The 15,016-nt window shown below is 56.9% G+C and overlaps 2 protein-coding genes across 3 annotated transcripts in view; one reads left to right on the forward strand and one right to left on the reverse strand.

Moving 5' to 3' along the window:
* The first annotated feature begins 2,545 nt into the window (after positions 1-2,545).
* On the forward strand, positions 2,546-8,631 carry UBALD2 (UBA like domain containing 2). Of its 2 annotated transcripts, none has more exons than XM_040244645.1 (3): positions 2,546-2,949; positions 3,319-3,381; positions 7,567-8,631. In XM_040244645.1, exons 1-3 carry the CDS (start codon positions 2,830-2,832, stop codon positions 7,882-7,884), a joined length of 501 nt encoding a protein of 166 aa, XP_040100579.1. In that variant the 5' UTR covers positions 2,546-2,829; the 3' UTR covers positions 7,885-8,631. The 2 variants fall into 2 exon arrangements, with proteins under 2 accessions (XP_040100579.1, XP_040100578.1); XM_040244644.1 differs by having other exon boundaries at positions 2,563-2,949; positions 7,564-8,631.
* A 2,435-nt stretch (positions 8,632-11,066) lies between these two features.
* Positions 11,067-15,016, reverse strand: part of QRICH2 (glutamine rich 2) — a 23,808-nt gene continuing 19,858 nt past the window's right edge. The window contains exons 18-21 of the mRNA XM_040244320.1: positions 14,159-14,306; positions 13,770-13,857; positions 12,725-12,850; positions 11,067-11,298 (exon numbers count right to left, since the gene is read on the reverse strand). Coding sequence (XP_040100254.1) covers positions 11,114-11,298; positions 12,725-12,850; positions 13,770-13,857; positions 14,159-14,306 — 547 coding nt within the window. The 3' untranslated portion in view covers positions 11,067-11,113. The remainder of the gene's footprint in view (positions 11,299-12,724; positions 12,851-13,769; positions 13,858-14,158; positions 14,307-15,016) is intronic.

The raw sequence follows: 15,016 nt of genomic DNA on the forward strand, positions 1-15,016 counted from the left end.
TTGTGACGACCCAGCTATTCATTGTTGCCTGTCTCTCCACCAACTCAGTGACTAGCATTCCCAACATCTTTGTTATCTGGACCCCGTCCCACCTCCCCCGCCCCCGAGGAAATACTGGCTAAGACTGTTTCTCCTAGTTGTTGTATCATGGCTCTTTCTGTAGCCTAGACCATTGATGTAACAAGGATTTTGTTCCTTCTGAGACTACTACTGTGCTTTATTAGTTATTAATGGGCATGTTTTTTTGCTCTCTTTTGCCTACTGCACATTGTCCTCTCAGATGAAAATAATAATACCTTCGGTTAATAACACCTTGCACTTGGGGAGCTGCTTTCATCCCAACAGCTCAAAGCCCTCTACAAACATGACCTCATTCATTTTCCCTGTGCTCCCAGGAGGGGGGCACTCCTGTTTCCCAGCCTGAGAAGGGGAAGCCCTACTCCTCCTATTCATTGCCAAACAGATTCTCAGAAGCCAAAGTATTGATTAAGCATTTCCACTACTCACAGCTACAAATCAGAGGCAGAATTCTGTTGCTCTCTCTGCCCAAGTTGACTTTATGTCCATAGCAGATAACCAGAATGGCTCGGGGGCCTGGTCTTCCATGCCTCTCCTGGGTGTCTACAGTTGTCCCCTGCAAATGGTAAACATTAAAGAAAGCTTCAGAACAGACTGCATTGATATCCAAGAGAAAATAGCTTTGGCAATTTTGGTGTTTTCAGGACCTTTGTCTTCCTGGAAAGGGCAATCCATTCCAGCATTCTAGCCTGGAAAATCCCATGGACAGAAGAACCTAGAGGGCTACAGTCCAGGGGTCACAAAGAGTCTGACACAACTTAGCTACTAAACAAAACAAAACAAAAGGGCCCCTGGAACTTTCCTGGTGGTCCAGTGGTTAAGACTCTGCATTTCCACTGCAAGGCGCACAGGTTGGATCCCTGGGTGGGGAACTAAGGTCCCACATGCTGCAAGGCGTAGTCAAAACAAACAAACAGTCATAAGGGTTCCTGCAGCCTGAAATGCCTCTGCCCAGTTCGATCCTACTACTCATGGCCCCGGCATGCTGGACACCTGTATGTACTTGTGAAAACTGGAGCCGCACAGTGACAGTACTTCCTTGTTCTGAGGCTGCTTGTGGCCCAGGCTCCCTGGCAAATGGCAACTGCTGGCTGCTCACTTTTGTTTTCACCTTGCAATTACTGGAAGGGAAGGGCTGCAAGCTGTACTTGACTCTTCAGCCACACTCCAGGTCTCAGCCCATGCAAACTTGGAGGTAGCTAAGTACAATTACGGCAACAGAAATGGGTCTGGGCAGGCAAAAAGCTGACTCCTGCTCCTTCAAAACAAACAAACAAAGGGACTAACTAAATGGGACAAACTCATTATAGTGCCCGAAGCTGTTTTTCGTCAGTACATAAACATTGGGTGTAACTTTTTCCTTATTTATATTCTTTTTTTTTTTTTTTTAATATGGTTAGGTTTTCTTAGATGGAGAGTTAAATCCACTTCAGGCAAAGTCAAAATAGAATCATGGCTTCCTTTCATTTAGCCTCCTGTTCTGAATACTTAATTAATTATAATGTTCTCTTTGATTGGTATTTCAGATCCAGAAATTCTCACAATGAGTTCCTAGCAATGTTTATTTACCTTTCTAAACTCTCTGGCCTGTCTTCAATCTGCTTAAATGCCTAGTTCTTCTCCCATCCTGACAGTTCCCAAGCACAAAACTTGAAGGTTAAATCTAATTCAGATGATGGAAGCTCAGTGTATATAAATAAACTTTGTTTTTAAATGTCTAGAGTTGAGAGCCAGTACCTGTATAGAAACAAATTAAAGTTTCAGTTAGGTCAATCAATTTATGGAAAAACTTTTTTTTTTTTTTTTAGTTTTCAATATTGGTGTCTGAGAAAGTCTCATTTTCTCCTTTCCATTTTATTTAATGTATATTAACATTAGTTTACATCTTCAGAAAGCCAAGTTTTTGGCCTAAAAACGTAAGGAAAGGCTGTTGGGCTTTTGGAGTGTGTTGGACTGGAAGGAGGCATGAAGAGATTACATTACACTTCAATAAAAAGCCAAAAAAAAAAAAAAAAAGAGCGGCTTGAAAGTTTAAAAAAAATAATTTTGAGAGTTGAGCAGCTTCAAAGACTCTGTTTCCTATTTTGATCACTGTGTTTCTCGAGATGACCACATCTTTCAGAGGAAGTGAGTCAAAGCCACTCTGTCTTGCTTTTCCAGCTGAGCATGTTCAGTTTCAATGAAGTAATGAATGAACTTGGCCACACCACCCCCCAAGACTACAACAGCAAATAGAGGAGCCTCAGCCAATCAGCTGGCACTCAAGGTTTTCAAGTTGAGTTCAAACAGACTCACGGGAGACCAATCAGATGGCGCGGCTCCGCCCCAAACGCCGGGTCGGGGCCAATCAGGAGCCCGGACGAGCCAAAACACAGCGTTTGGCCAATGCCCGGGAGCCCCACAGCGCCGACGTCCGCCAATGGGCGCGGCCAGGCAAAAAGAGAAACAGTGCGGGTCCGCAGGCCGCAGGATTCGAATCGAACGTCCACACGGGAACCGGGCCCCGGCCGAGCGGAGCGAGCCAATCAGCTGCGGCGGCTCTCGGCCCCCGAACGTTGGGACACGCGGCCCCGCCCCGCGCTGTTGTTTGTGGTGTCGGCCGGCAGCGCGAGTCGGACAACAACACTCGCCAGGCGGGCGGCGCGGCGGCCGAGGGTCCGGAGGCCGCGGGCGGCGGCGGCGGCGAGCGCGAGCGGAGGGCAGCCGGCCTCCCGCGGCCGCCGAGCCCGGGAGTGGGCGCCGGCCGGAGCCATGTCGGTGAACATGGATGAGCTGCGGCACCAGGTCATGATCAACCAGTTCGTGCTGGCCGCGGGCTGCGCGGCCGACCAGGCGAAGCAGCTGCTGCAGGCGGCCCACTGGCAGTTTGAGGTGCGTGTGGGCCGAGAGCCAGCGCTCCCGGGCAGTCCCGCTCGCTGGCCGCCGGCGCTGGGGTCGGGGTGCAGGCCGGGGCGCCCGGCCGCGCGCCGCGGAGGGAGAGGGGGCAGGGAAGCTCTATGTATATCGCTCGGTCCGGCGATCGGCGCCCGCGTGGGGCGTGGGGCCCTGCCGCCTGGGACTCTCGTGGGGTCTGGGGGACGCCCCCTCCGAGCGACGCGTGTCTGCGGGCCAAAGGGTCGGACCCGGAGGCCCGGGAGTGCAGCGCCACGGACACCGCGGAGGGTCCCGGCCGGTGGGGCCGGTGGGCTTCCTACCTTCGACCCCCGTTAACCGCCACCATGCCGCTGTGTTTGTCCGCAGACCGCCCTGAGCACGTTTTTCCAAGAAACCAACATTCCCAATGGCCACCACCACCACCAGATGGTAAGTGTGGCCGGGTTCGGCGGGCGGGAGGGCCGGCCTCGCCGCTACCGCGGCGCACCCGGGGCGGCCGGGGGCGCAGCGCACCGGAGCGGCCGAGCGCGAGGGCCGGGGGCCGCTGTCAGGCGCCGGCGGTGACAGCCATGTTGCCGGGGAGCGCCGCGCCGCGTTGTAAACAAAGAGCCAAAATGTCTTCCAGGAAAGAGCGGCTCCTGGGGCCGGCCGGCTCGCCCAACTTTGCGGTCAGGTCTCCGGGGCCACTGTGGCTCGACCTGAGGCCTTGTGCCCTGGCAATCTTCCTAGGCCAGGGGCCAGGAGGGTGGCTGGAGGAGTAGCCAGGAGGCAGGTATGGGGAGGGGGCTCGGAGGATAACTAGATATCCGGGGAGGGGGAAACGGAGGGCGGGAGCGAAGGCCCCCCCACTCCCCCCCGCCACCCCCACGGGGACTGGGACCTGGGGGTGTCTGTTTATGGAGCGCCACTTCTTGCTGTTGAGTGGCAGCAACCCCCCTTCTTCCAAACAGCCCAGCTCTACGGAGAACAGGAAAGGGACAAGTCCACTCTGGCCTGGGAGCTGGGCTTTTCCCAGGTAGTTATGTCCACTCTTTCCTGTTCATGGGAAAAGACCTAACCCTGAGCCGCCTGGAAGACTTACAGGTTTTTGACTAGATAAGCCAAGAATGCGTTTAATCTCTGTAGGTGAAGACATATAAAGCACAGGAAACAGAAGTGGTTTAGGCCTGGATTTGCTTTCTTCTCTTTTCCAAGTTGGCCCCAGGCCTGGGCCTGTGCCCTCCTGGCCATAAGGCATCCTGCTCTCCACTGGGCACGGGACATCCCTTCACTTTAGAGGTTTGAATGCCTCCTCTTCCCCCTCTAGTTACCAGTTTGCTCTGCTGGGGGAGGAGGGGCCCCGATAGGGATCGTAAAATACACTCCAGATCTATTGCGGCTTCTGAAGTGTGTTTTTTGCCATTTCTCACGCTCAGTGTCCTTGCCCACAGCTCCTTTCTCAGAGTGGCCGTTTGCCTGGAGAAGCTGCCATGAATTCCTCTGCTGTGTCTTGTTCTTGATGCCATGTATTCATCTAGTTACAAAGGGCAAGTGGTGGTGGTGGGGCTCTGTTTTGACCCCTTTAACCAGCTTTTCTCTTGGAATGGCCTGTTGTGTATAAATCAAAAAACAAAACTGCACTGGAGTATGATGAGAATTATGCTGGCCGCAGGACTGGCAGTTGAAGCCAGGCTCTTGGTAAAACCCAGAGGGGTTCATCTCCATGGGGCCCTCCACCTGTACCTGACTGAGGGGAAGCTGCCTCCGTGTCTTCTCAAAGGGGCCCTCGAGGTTTGTTCCATCAACTGGTCATTTCAAAAGGCCCAGGCTTCCGGCTCAGCGGGTCTGTGCTGCCTTCAACAGAGAGGCTCGCCTGTGAGAGCCGGAACTGGTGATCCTTTTAGGTTCTGTTGCTCTTTCCCTGCAAATCCCAGGGTTTGTAATCCTTTTGAAGCTTCCCTCGAGGCCTGTTGCCAGTTTTGATCGTTGTCTCCCATAAGTGTACCATGTATTGAGTACCTCACCAGCACCTGAGAGAGCACCATCCCTGCCCTCTTGGAGCTGGTCATTTTTTTAAGAGATAATAAATCAAAGGAAAATGTAACGTAAAAATACCAGAAGTGCCCCCAGGCCATGAGTAACTGATAAATAGTTGTCCGGTAGATTACTGGACATCAACAGTTGGAGGCATCTTCCCAGATGAGAGGGGGATGGGCTCCCGGGTTAGATTTGGAAGGGCCAGGAAGAGGAGAAAAACACTGGCCAGGAAACAGTGGCTGTTCAGAGAGGGCAGCGGCGCCGGGTGTGCTTGAGAGCTGGGAAGCGCTCTCCGTGGCTGTTAGAGCGGGACTTGCACAGGACTTGGTCCAAACCCCTGGCTTTATAGAAGCAGAGAGAAGCTGCAGAGAGGTTAAGGAAGCTGCCTGAGCTCACACAGGCAGGCAGGCACAGGCCTGCTCCAGATTGCTGGCCTGTGGACGGGGAAGTCGGTCACGATGCTGTGATGCAATTGGCTTCTGCCCCCACCCCCCATTCATTGTTTTCCTGCTGCCGAGAAGTCAGCCCTGGAAGGGGGGGGGGGGTGGAGGAATAGTGAAGGGAGGCGGGAAGTGGTCTGGGTGGGGCCAGGCCTGCTGCCCTGGGTCCTGTGGCCTCCCCGGAGAGGACTCGGGTTGGAGCCCCAGCTGCTGATGGAGGGGCCAGCCCAGTTAATCAGAGAGGGGCCCGCTGCCCTCCGCCGCCGTGGGCCTGTCCCCATTTGGGGCTGGGGTTTTTAACTGCAGAGCTGTGTAAGCTCCGACTGCAAGGTGAAGAGTCCTCAAATCTTGCTCCCTGAGCCCTGTGCCTGGGGGAGGGGCCGGTGTTGCTAAAATTAGGAGAAATTCAAAGAAGGGCTCCCATGGCTTCCTGGGAAAGGGAGAAGCAGCCGTGGGGGTCACAACAGGCTCTGTGCAGGCCGTGTTTTCTGCTGCCTCCTCCCTGGGCCCCCACGAGGTGCTCTTGGATGGCACCTCTGTGCTCCCCACATGGCAGGGGCAGGAGGGAAGGTCTGCTGTCCCTGGTGTTTGCAAGGAGGCTGCCAGTTATGGCACACCAGCCCGGCCCCTGCCCTTCCTGGCTGGAGTCCCTGCTCAGGGTTGTGGCAGAAGACAGCAGAGGTTGGCATGTTTGCAGCTACCCCCAGGAAGAGGGCTGAGAGGGGCTGAGTGGACTCACCCAGACACTGGCAGCGAGTCGCCAGGGACACCGGAAACTGACATCCCTGGTTTTTGTCCTCGGGGAGCCTGGGCATGAAGTTGCGCTAGATTCACTAATTACAGATGAGTAGGGGCTCGGAGAAGGCAATGGCACCCCGCTCCAGTATTCTTGCCTGGAAAATCCCATGGACAGAGGAGCCTGGTAGGCTGCAGTCCATGGGGTCACTAAGAGTTGGACACGACTGAGCAACTTCACTTTCACTTTTCACTTTCATGCATTGGAGAAGGAAATGGCAACCCACTCCAGTGTTCTTGCCTGGAGAATCCCAGGGACGGCGGAGCCTGGTGGGCTGCCATCTATGGGGTCGCACAGAGTCGGACACGACTAAAATGACTTAGCAGCAGTAGCAGCAGCAGGGGCTGGGTAGAGGTTAAGAGCTTGGGTCTGAAGACCTAGGAGTCCCCCGGGTTCCGGCTGCTCAGCTTGCATCCTGCAGTGGTATGCTTTAAGTATTTGGCTGTATCGGGGCAGGCGGATTTAGTTGCCCCGTGGCTTGTGCAGTCTTAGTTCCCTGACCAGGGATTGAACCTGCGTCCCCCGTATTGGGGGTGGATTCTTAACCACTGGCCCATCAGGGAAGTCCCTGCCGTGCTGTGTTTTTGGTCAACTGATTTGAGCTCTGGGGCTCGGTTTCCACATCTCTAACACAGAGAGAATAATCAGAAAGACCTAGCACTCCTGTGAGAAATGAGGTGACGAGGCAGAGGCCCTGACGCCCGCCGACCAGCACTGCTGCCGGGCAGGCACAGCTCCCCCTGGGCTGGCCTTGGAGGGCGACCCCGGATCTGACTGTCTTCCTTTGACTGACCACCCCGGGACATCTGAGGGCAGGTTATTGAAGAGCCAGCTGGGTTTTCACCCAGCCTGAAGCACTAAGCAGTGGTACCCTGGGCTCCCTCCCTTGTCTCGGCTTTAATCTGACATCCTGGCTCCTGGCTGGAATTAACCATTTGCTTCTGACACTTGGGTGGTCATTCCCAAGCATCAAGAAACACTCTCTGGGGACTTCCCTGGTGGTCCAGTAGCTAAGACTCTGTGTTCCCAATGCAGGGGACTTAGGTTCGATCCCTGGTCAGGGAACTAGATCCCACCTGCTGCAACTAAGACCCAGCACAGCCAAGCAAATAAATATTTTTTCAAAAAAGAAACACTTTGGTTTTGACAAAAATTGTAGGAATCTGTCCCCATGTTTTTGTTTTTTAGCGGCTCCGTGCAAGGAGTGCTTTTGTGCTGTTGAAACCTCTTTTGGACTGAACAATGGGAAATAAAAGAGGGTCAGGCCTGAGTGAGCCCCACAGGAAGGCAGGCTCTGTAGCACCTCGGATTGTGGCTTGGGGACTGGGCAGCCCTCGAAACCCCTGTGTTCTCTCCCAGCAGATGTGTACCCCCAGCAACACACCTGCCACGCCGCCCAACTTCCCTGATGCACTGGCCATGTTCTCAAAGCTTCGCGCCTCCGAGGGCCTGCAGAGCAGCAACAGCCCCATGACTGCCGTGGCCTGCTCACCCCCTGCAAACTTCAGCCCCTTCTGGGCCTCGTCCCCGCCCAGCCACCAGGCCGCCTGGATCCCGCCCTCCTCCCCCACGGCCCACAGCTTCCACCACCTCCACCACCCACAGCCCACGTGGCCCCCCGGAGCACAGCAGGGGAGCACGCAGCAGAAAGCCATGGCGGCGATGGACGGCCAGAGATGAGACTGGATGCCACTGGGCGCTGGGCTGGAGCTGGGGGGCAATCCAGGGGCGGGGGGGAAGCTGGGCGCGTGGGGGTTTCCTGAAGATCGCACTGGAAGATTTTATATAAAGAGAATTTTTGAGGGTGGGGGGACAGTAAACTTCCTGAGCCACTTGGATCCTTCAGGAGTTTCTCTTCAGGCAAGTTTTTTTTTTCCTCTTTTTAATATATAACTATAATATATATATGAATATATAAAAATAACTAATGTATGTGAGAACGGGGCTGGCCGATGGGGAAAGGCCAGGAGAGCCACCCAGTGGGCCAGCACCCCCTCCTCCAACCCCAGGCCCAGGGCAGGTGCTGGGGAGCCAGATGGTGTGACTCTGCAGTCACGTGGTGTCTGCTCACTGCCTCCTTTCAAAGGTCACACCTTCTGGAATCGGGCGAAGGACCACGGCCTTCCCACTCCCCGTGGCAGCTGTGGGAGGGACTCCCGGTGGTGCTGGGTGGCTGAAGGTGTGGGGGCCGCTGCCCACCGCCGGTCAGCAGCGCTCTGGCCCACGTTGCCTCAGCGGCTAGCTGTGCAGCGCTCATGTAGGACTTGTGAGCCAGCCCCCAACTCCAGGGCCGCCCTGCCTCTCCCACTGTGTTCCTGGCCGCAGACAGCAGAGTGGAGGGTTTGCCTTTGGATGGAGTTCCCAAATCAAATCATCTCACCAGGGTGAAATTTTAATTTAAAACTTAAAAGAGACTTTTCTAACTTCCCTGGTTTGTGGTGCCTTTATTTGCCTTGGAACGGAGAGCGTGCTCCTTGGGCAGAGGGGTGGGGGGCCCTTGGCTGTGCTGAGGTTCAGGGGACCAGCCTCATGGCCATGTGGCGGGGTCGGGTGTTCTGACAAGGGGGCTGATAGGTCGGGTCAGGGTGGGGAGGAGGAGGAACAAGTCCTGGCTTGGTCATAGTGACCCTCTCCTCTTGGCCCTTGGCCACCACCTCACAGCCCACCGCAGGCTGAGCCTTAGCCCTGGAGCCCCTGTCTTTGCAGCTGGTGGTGGGGGAAAGCTGCCCTCCTGCCTCAGGGGGCCTGATGGTGGCCCCACACTTCAGCCTGTCACCCCCGCCGAGGTATCTTCCCGCCTTCTCTGCTCTTCCTGCCCCCAAGATCCTTCGGGGCACCCTGTCCCAACGTGCGTGTTGGGTGGCCACATCCCAGAGGTCAGCCGCAGCTCTCAGGGAGCCAGAGGCCTGAGTTGGGTCCCCAAGGGGCTGGGCTTCTTCTCCTTCCCACCTTCTGCTCAGCCTCCCGGCGTTAGGATAAAGCAGTGATGGCAGTTCCTGGCCTGGTGGGGCTCTTCCTCAGACTCTCCCACGCAGGTGGCCAGGTGGGTGCGGAGCCTGTCCACCCAAATGCAGGACTTGGGTGGCAGGCCCCAGGCTTGGGGTTCCTCCTTGAGCCCCTTACCGCCCCTCCGCCAGACCCCAGACCCCTCCAGCATGTGTGACTAGGCGCATTCCCTCCGTCTCGGCAGCCTGGGTCTTGCTGTCAACCAGGCCTGCAGGGTCTGGATGTTCAGATCCAAAGTGCAGGAACACCTGGGAAGGGCGCCGGCTGGCCCACCCTACTGCTGGGCCCTCGTGTCTTCACGGGGTCGCTGTGGGGCAGCCCCCCTGGGTGTGAAGCAGGACTAGGGACGCAGCTGCCCTTGGCCGCCCACTCTGCATGTGACCGTGTGCTCGAGGCTGGGTTTGTCCTTTCAGTTTTGTTTCCTGGTCGGAGATCCGTGGGACTTCTCCCACCCGCACCCCTCACTCTGCCCACCTGTGCTTTCCCAGGCTGGAAGGGGAAGCCCCTCACAGGCACGTGGGCGGCCAGTGCTGGGTGAGGGCGGGCAGGCGGCCCAGGTGTGGGAAGGCGGAGTGGGGGGCCCCCTCATCCTTTCAGGGGCATCGGGGTGGGTGGGGGGCCCTGGCTGCTCCTCCCTCCTCCCCGCCAAGGTGGTGAGTTTGGATTCTAGGCCAGGACACTGAGCAGAGGAGGGCCTGGGCCTTGCCTGCCTCCCGCTTGCAGAGCAAAGGGTGCTGGGTGCCTGCTGGGACTCTGGGGTTCTATGATGAATCAGATCTCAGCAGATGGGGAGGTGGGGGTGCCCCTTCCCGTAGGGAGTGCCTGCTCCACCCATGACACCCCCAGAGAGCCCCACCCTCCAGTGAAACCTTTTTCTGGGCTATTTCCTGCCACGCCCTCCTGTGGCTCTATGTCGCCCCTCCCCTCACACCTCTAAAGCAGGCCTCTCACTGGCAGAGGGGCCTGGGGGTGGGGGAGGGAACCCCACCTTTGAGGAGGGGGCTGATGAGAATAGATCTGAAGGCAGAAAACTGCTTCCAAGACTATCCCGGTGGGAGGCAATTCTCCCCTTGTCCCTTACAGTTGACCCCTCGTCTGTTAAGGCTGACATGGAGCAGGACAAGGGCCAGGCCTCAAGGCCGTCAGACAGTTCTCTATGTTCCTGGGGAGGGAAGGGGAGCAGGGACATGGCCTGGCCCTAGCAGCCCCTCTTGGGTCTGCTGCAGCCTCCAAGCATGACCCCATGGACTGTAGCCCACCAGGCTCCTCTGTCCATGGGATTCTCCAGGCAAGAATACTGGAGTGGGGTGCCATTTCCTTCTCCAGGGGACCTTCCCAACTTGGGGATCAAACCTGCGTCTCTCACATCGCCTTCACTGGCGGGCAGATTCTTTACCACCAGCACCACCTGGGTAAGCCCCTCATTTCGCAGGCTGGAGAGGATGGCAACCAGGAACCTTCCCAGGTGCTGGTGGCCCCATCTTCCCCAGGATGTGCCAGAAGCCTGCCGGCAGCCACCCTTAAACCTTCGCCCCAGGGTACAGCATGAGCACAGACCTGAAGCATCTAAACCCTCCAGAGTACCCTGGGCACTTACCCAGAGGGAAGGCGGTGCCTGTGCCAGAGAAGGCCTTAGCACTTGGTCCAGCCAAGGTCGAGAGAGGGCCAACCCCCTGTAGGCCTGCCAGTCCCCGGGGCCTGGGGTCTGGCCTGTGCTGCCGCCTCCCCGCCCTGGGTGCTATACTCAGTCCTCTTGAAGCCCTGGAACCCTCAGAGAACAGCTGGCCCTGTTTCGGGGAGCTACGTCCGTCAGGCTGCAAGAAGTCCACTGTCCCACCTGAACCAGGACCAGAGGAGCCTCATGGCCCCGAGCTTTCTCCTAAGCATTTATTTATAGCTCTGCTCAGTGAGCAGAGGTGGACCGCGGCCCCCGGGTGGGCTCCTCGAGCCCCTCCCCAGGAGGTGCATCCCTGTGCACGTCCAGCCCCGCTGGCAGGTTTGCCGTCTCGCCGGGCAGGCGGGCTGGGTTCAGCTGGGAAAGGCGGCCCTCGGTGGAGACAGGTCTGTCTTTCTGATGACGGGAAGGAGCTGCGGGACAGGAGGGGCCCTGGATGGCTCAGGCTGACTCCCACGCCCAGTGGCGGCCCACCTCGGCTTGCCCAAAGCCCCACTAACCAGGCTGAGCCAGGACATCATGCTGGAGGGTCAAGCTCTCCTACGAGCCCCTAAGCCACACTCCTGTATACTCTGAGTTAAAATAACTCAGGGGCCAAGAGCCTGCCTCTTTGTTAACATTCCCTCTGTTAATACAGGGACTGTTAGGGGCACACTGACTTAAATCAGGGAAGGAATTTCTCTTTAACAGCCCCCGCCTCCTGCTTCCGTAGTGTGCCTTTGGAGTGGACACTGGGGTGCCAGGGAGAAGGACGCTAAGTTCCCCCAAGAACAGTCCTAGGAGCCAGAGCCAAAGGCCACCGATGCTGTCTGCCTCCTGCTGAATCCCCCACCCCAGGCTATTTGCCTTCATCACCAATGCTGGCTCTGGGGCCAGACAGCTTGGCTTTGAGCTCCGGCTCTGTGACTTTCTAGCTGTGTGACCTTGGGCATGTACTTTAACCTCTCTGTGCCTTGGCTTTGTCAGCTGTATGTGGGACCAGCAATGGTCCCTATCTTTTAACACGTGAGGGTTAAAATTATTGATTCACACGTGTAAAGCCCTTCAGCAGTGAGGGACCCTTGGCAGAGGCCACCACTGCACTGGTTTCTGCCTCCGGCAGGCACTGGGGGCTGGAACTGGAAGGCTTGGTGCAGAGGACCTCAGGCTGCGGCTCTAGACCTGGGCAGGGGTGCGGTGGGGCTCCCTGGGCCTCCAGCAAGTAGCTGCAAAGCATTGTGGGTACATAAGGTTTCATGAGAAGAAACTCAGCAGCTTTCTTAGACTCTGCAGGGGGCCTCCTAACTTAGCAGCCAGAATCCAGCACCCTTTTATTGACAGATGAAGAAACTGGCCAGGAGGAGGGGGAGACGTGCTCAGAGTCACCGGGAAGTGGTCTAGTCCCCCGGCTCCAGGCCGGTGTCCCTCTCTGGCCCCCAGGGGTAGCCAAACCCCGGGGGAATACTTAGCCCTCGGGCTTTCAGGCCAGATTTGGCCCCTCTGGAGAAAGCACGGACCCTGGGGACCTCACAGGCCCAGGAGAGTCGGTGCATATGAGCAGCGGGGAAGGACTTGGGCCTGGAGCCAGAGCTTGGGCCGCAAGCCCACCCCTGTTTCCTCTTCTGTGAAATGGGAGCAGTGACAGTATCTGCCCACAGACCTGGCACAAAGCAGGCGCCCGGGAGGGAAGGGTTTTCTCTTTCCTGCCTCGCATCCCATCCCTCAGCTCCCAGGCCCTTCTTCTCTCCAGGGGAATAAGGGTATATACCAGCCACGGGCAGGAGAGGGGCCGGACAGGGCAAGGAGGAGGGTCGGCGGGCGGTGCCACCCAGAAGGACCCTCTGTCCAGGGAGGGGCTACCTGAGTCATTGGCAGCCAGCATCTGGGCGCTCTGAGGCCGAGAGGGCAGCTGGCCGCTGTTGCTGAGGGACTGCTGCTGATGCCCGTGTGCCCGGGACTGCTTGGTCTTATGCTTCATCCCCGCGTCTGATGGGAGACGGAGCGGGGAGGATCAGTTCTGAGACACGCTCTGAGGGGGCCGTGGGGATAGGAGAGGGCGGCGGGCTGCTGGTCTCAGCCTGCCTCAGCGGCCGCCCTTCTCAGTCTGAATTCATAAGTAAGCACTTTGCTCATTGGAAAAGACCCTGATGCTGAGAAGGATTGAAGGCAAAAGAAGAGGGAGGCAGAGGACGAGATGGTTGGATAGCATCACCGACTCAGTGGACATGAATCTGAGCCAACTCCATGAGATAGTGGAGGACAGGGGAGCCTGGCGTGCTGCAGTCCCCGGGGTCACAAAGAGTCAGACATAACTTAGTGACTGAGCAACAACAAGCACTTCATCCCCCTGTATGTCTGTCTGGCCATCTGTCCATCCATCCATCCATCCACTCACTCCAATATCTACCCACAGACAGCAGCCCCGTGCCAGGTGCTGGGTGAGTTCTGACCCTGGATTTAAAGTTTGGGAGGGGAAGTGACTAGAAAGATGCATACACACCTGTCAGACCCAGAGGGAGGTGACAAAGCACATCCAGGATGGCCAACTGGAAGGGGACATTCCAGAACACGAGAGGTTCACAAAGTGGTAGGGGCTCAGGAAGAGTTTTGAAGAATGGGTGATGCTGGGAACAGAGGCCTAGGTGGGAAAGCTGGGGTGACAGCCTGAGGATGAAGCCTGGCCAGAAAAGATGAGGCCACGACATTCCTGCTGATTGGCTAAGTACTGGGCAGCTGTCCCCCTTCGGCAAATACTGACCTGGGGGCGTTTGGAGTCAGGGAGGTGGAGGAGGAAGGCAGTCGGGGTCTGGTGGCCCCAAGAAGTGCAGGGGCCTCCAGGAGCCAGACAGACCCTGCGGGACCCAAGCAAGGAGCCCGAAGGCCTCTGGGCCATCTGGACACTCACTGTCTTTGTTTAGGAGGTCCGGCAGCCTTGTTTCCATCCGTCCCTTGTAAATATGTCCGTCCAGGCCCAAGATGTCCACCTCGTCATGCTGTGGAGACGGGTGGGTACCCATGGCCACCTGCCGCCTGAGCGCCCCTCCCGTCCCCTCTCTGAGCCAAACGGTGCTCAGAGCCCTAGAAGGGGCTGAGTGACAGGGTGAAGGGGAAGGGCTGGGTGGCAGGGATGGCTGTCTTCTTCCCAGCAAAGGAAAATAACCTGAGGCTTTGACTGGGTCTGATTAAGAAACCACACCCGAGGCTGAGGACCAAGCAGGGGACTGCTGGCTGCTTTTCCGGAGGGACCTGGGAGTCTGGGGGGCCCTCCCTGGAGATTCCCAGGAGTGTCCCCACCTTCATGGCGATCTGGATCTCCTCGGTGGGGTACAGTCCCTGCGAAAGATGCTGCAGGCGGATGCGCCGGTAGGGGTAGGTGAGGGTGTGGCTGCCCCCACAGGGCCGGGGCGTGGAGGAGTAGCTGTAATCAGCCATGTCTGGCAGCCTGCGGTGGAGATGGCAGAGTCACAGGGAGCGGGTGTGTCCCAGGACACGCCTCGGTGGGGCGGGGGGTGCAGGTGAGGGGGGTGCTCCAGGGGCCACCGCTTAGTCAGGGCAGGGCTGGGGGTGAGCGAGCAGGGTGGCCTCCTGAGGAACACACACACACACTCCCTCTCTCATACACACATCCACACACATGTATTCACAGATCCTCAAACACACATTCACATGTACATTCGCAGACATATACACACATTCTCTCACACACTGAGAATGCACACATAGGTGTTCACACAGTCATATGCACATTCACACACACATTCATCTGCTCATACAGTATACATTTAACAATGCTCTCTCACACTTGTTCACATGCATTCACACACTCACACATACACATTCACATACGTGTGTTCACAGGTTCTCAAACACATTCGCACATATGTTTACACACATTCACACATACACATTCTCTTGCATTCTCTCAAAAACACACACATAAATGTTCACACACATATAATCACACCCACATTTTCATACACACATATGCATGTTCACATTTTCACAGACATACACAATCACATACTCTCTCCTACATGGAGGCCCCACTCTACACACACACACGCGGACACACACACACATGGACACACATACTCTGCCCTCCCCAGTGCCCCACTCACACACACACACACATACACACGGACACACACACGA

This window comes from Oryx dammah, unplaced genomic scaffold (genome assembly GCF_014754425.2).
Source record: "Oryx dammah isolate SB20612 unplaced genomic scaffold, SCBI_Odam_1.1 HiC_scaffold_8, whole genome shotgun sequence".
NCBI lineage: Eukaryota > Metazoa > Chordata > Mammalia > Artiodactyla > Bovidae > Oryx > Oryx dammah.

Bases quoted from the DNA above. Each gene is read 5' to 3' on its own strand.
- UBALD2 (XM_040244644.1), top strand. From the start codon at position 2,830: ATGTCGGTGAACATGGATGAGCTGCGGCACCAGGTCATGATCAACCAG. The intron at 2,950-3,318 runs GTGCGTGTGGGC...GTTTGTCCGCAG, and splicing joins CGGCCCACTGGCAGTTTGAG to ACCGCCCTGAGCACGTTTTT. The intron at 3,382-7,563 runs GTAAGTGTGGCC...GTTCTCTCCCAG, and splicing joins GCCACCACCACCACCAGATG to CAGATGTGTACCCCCAGCAA.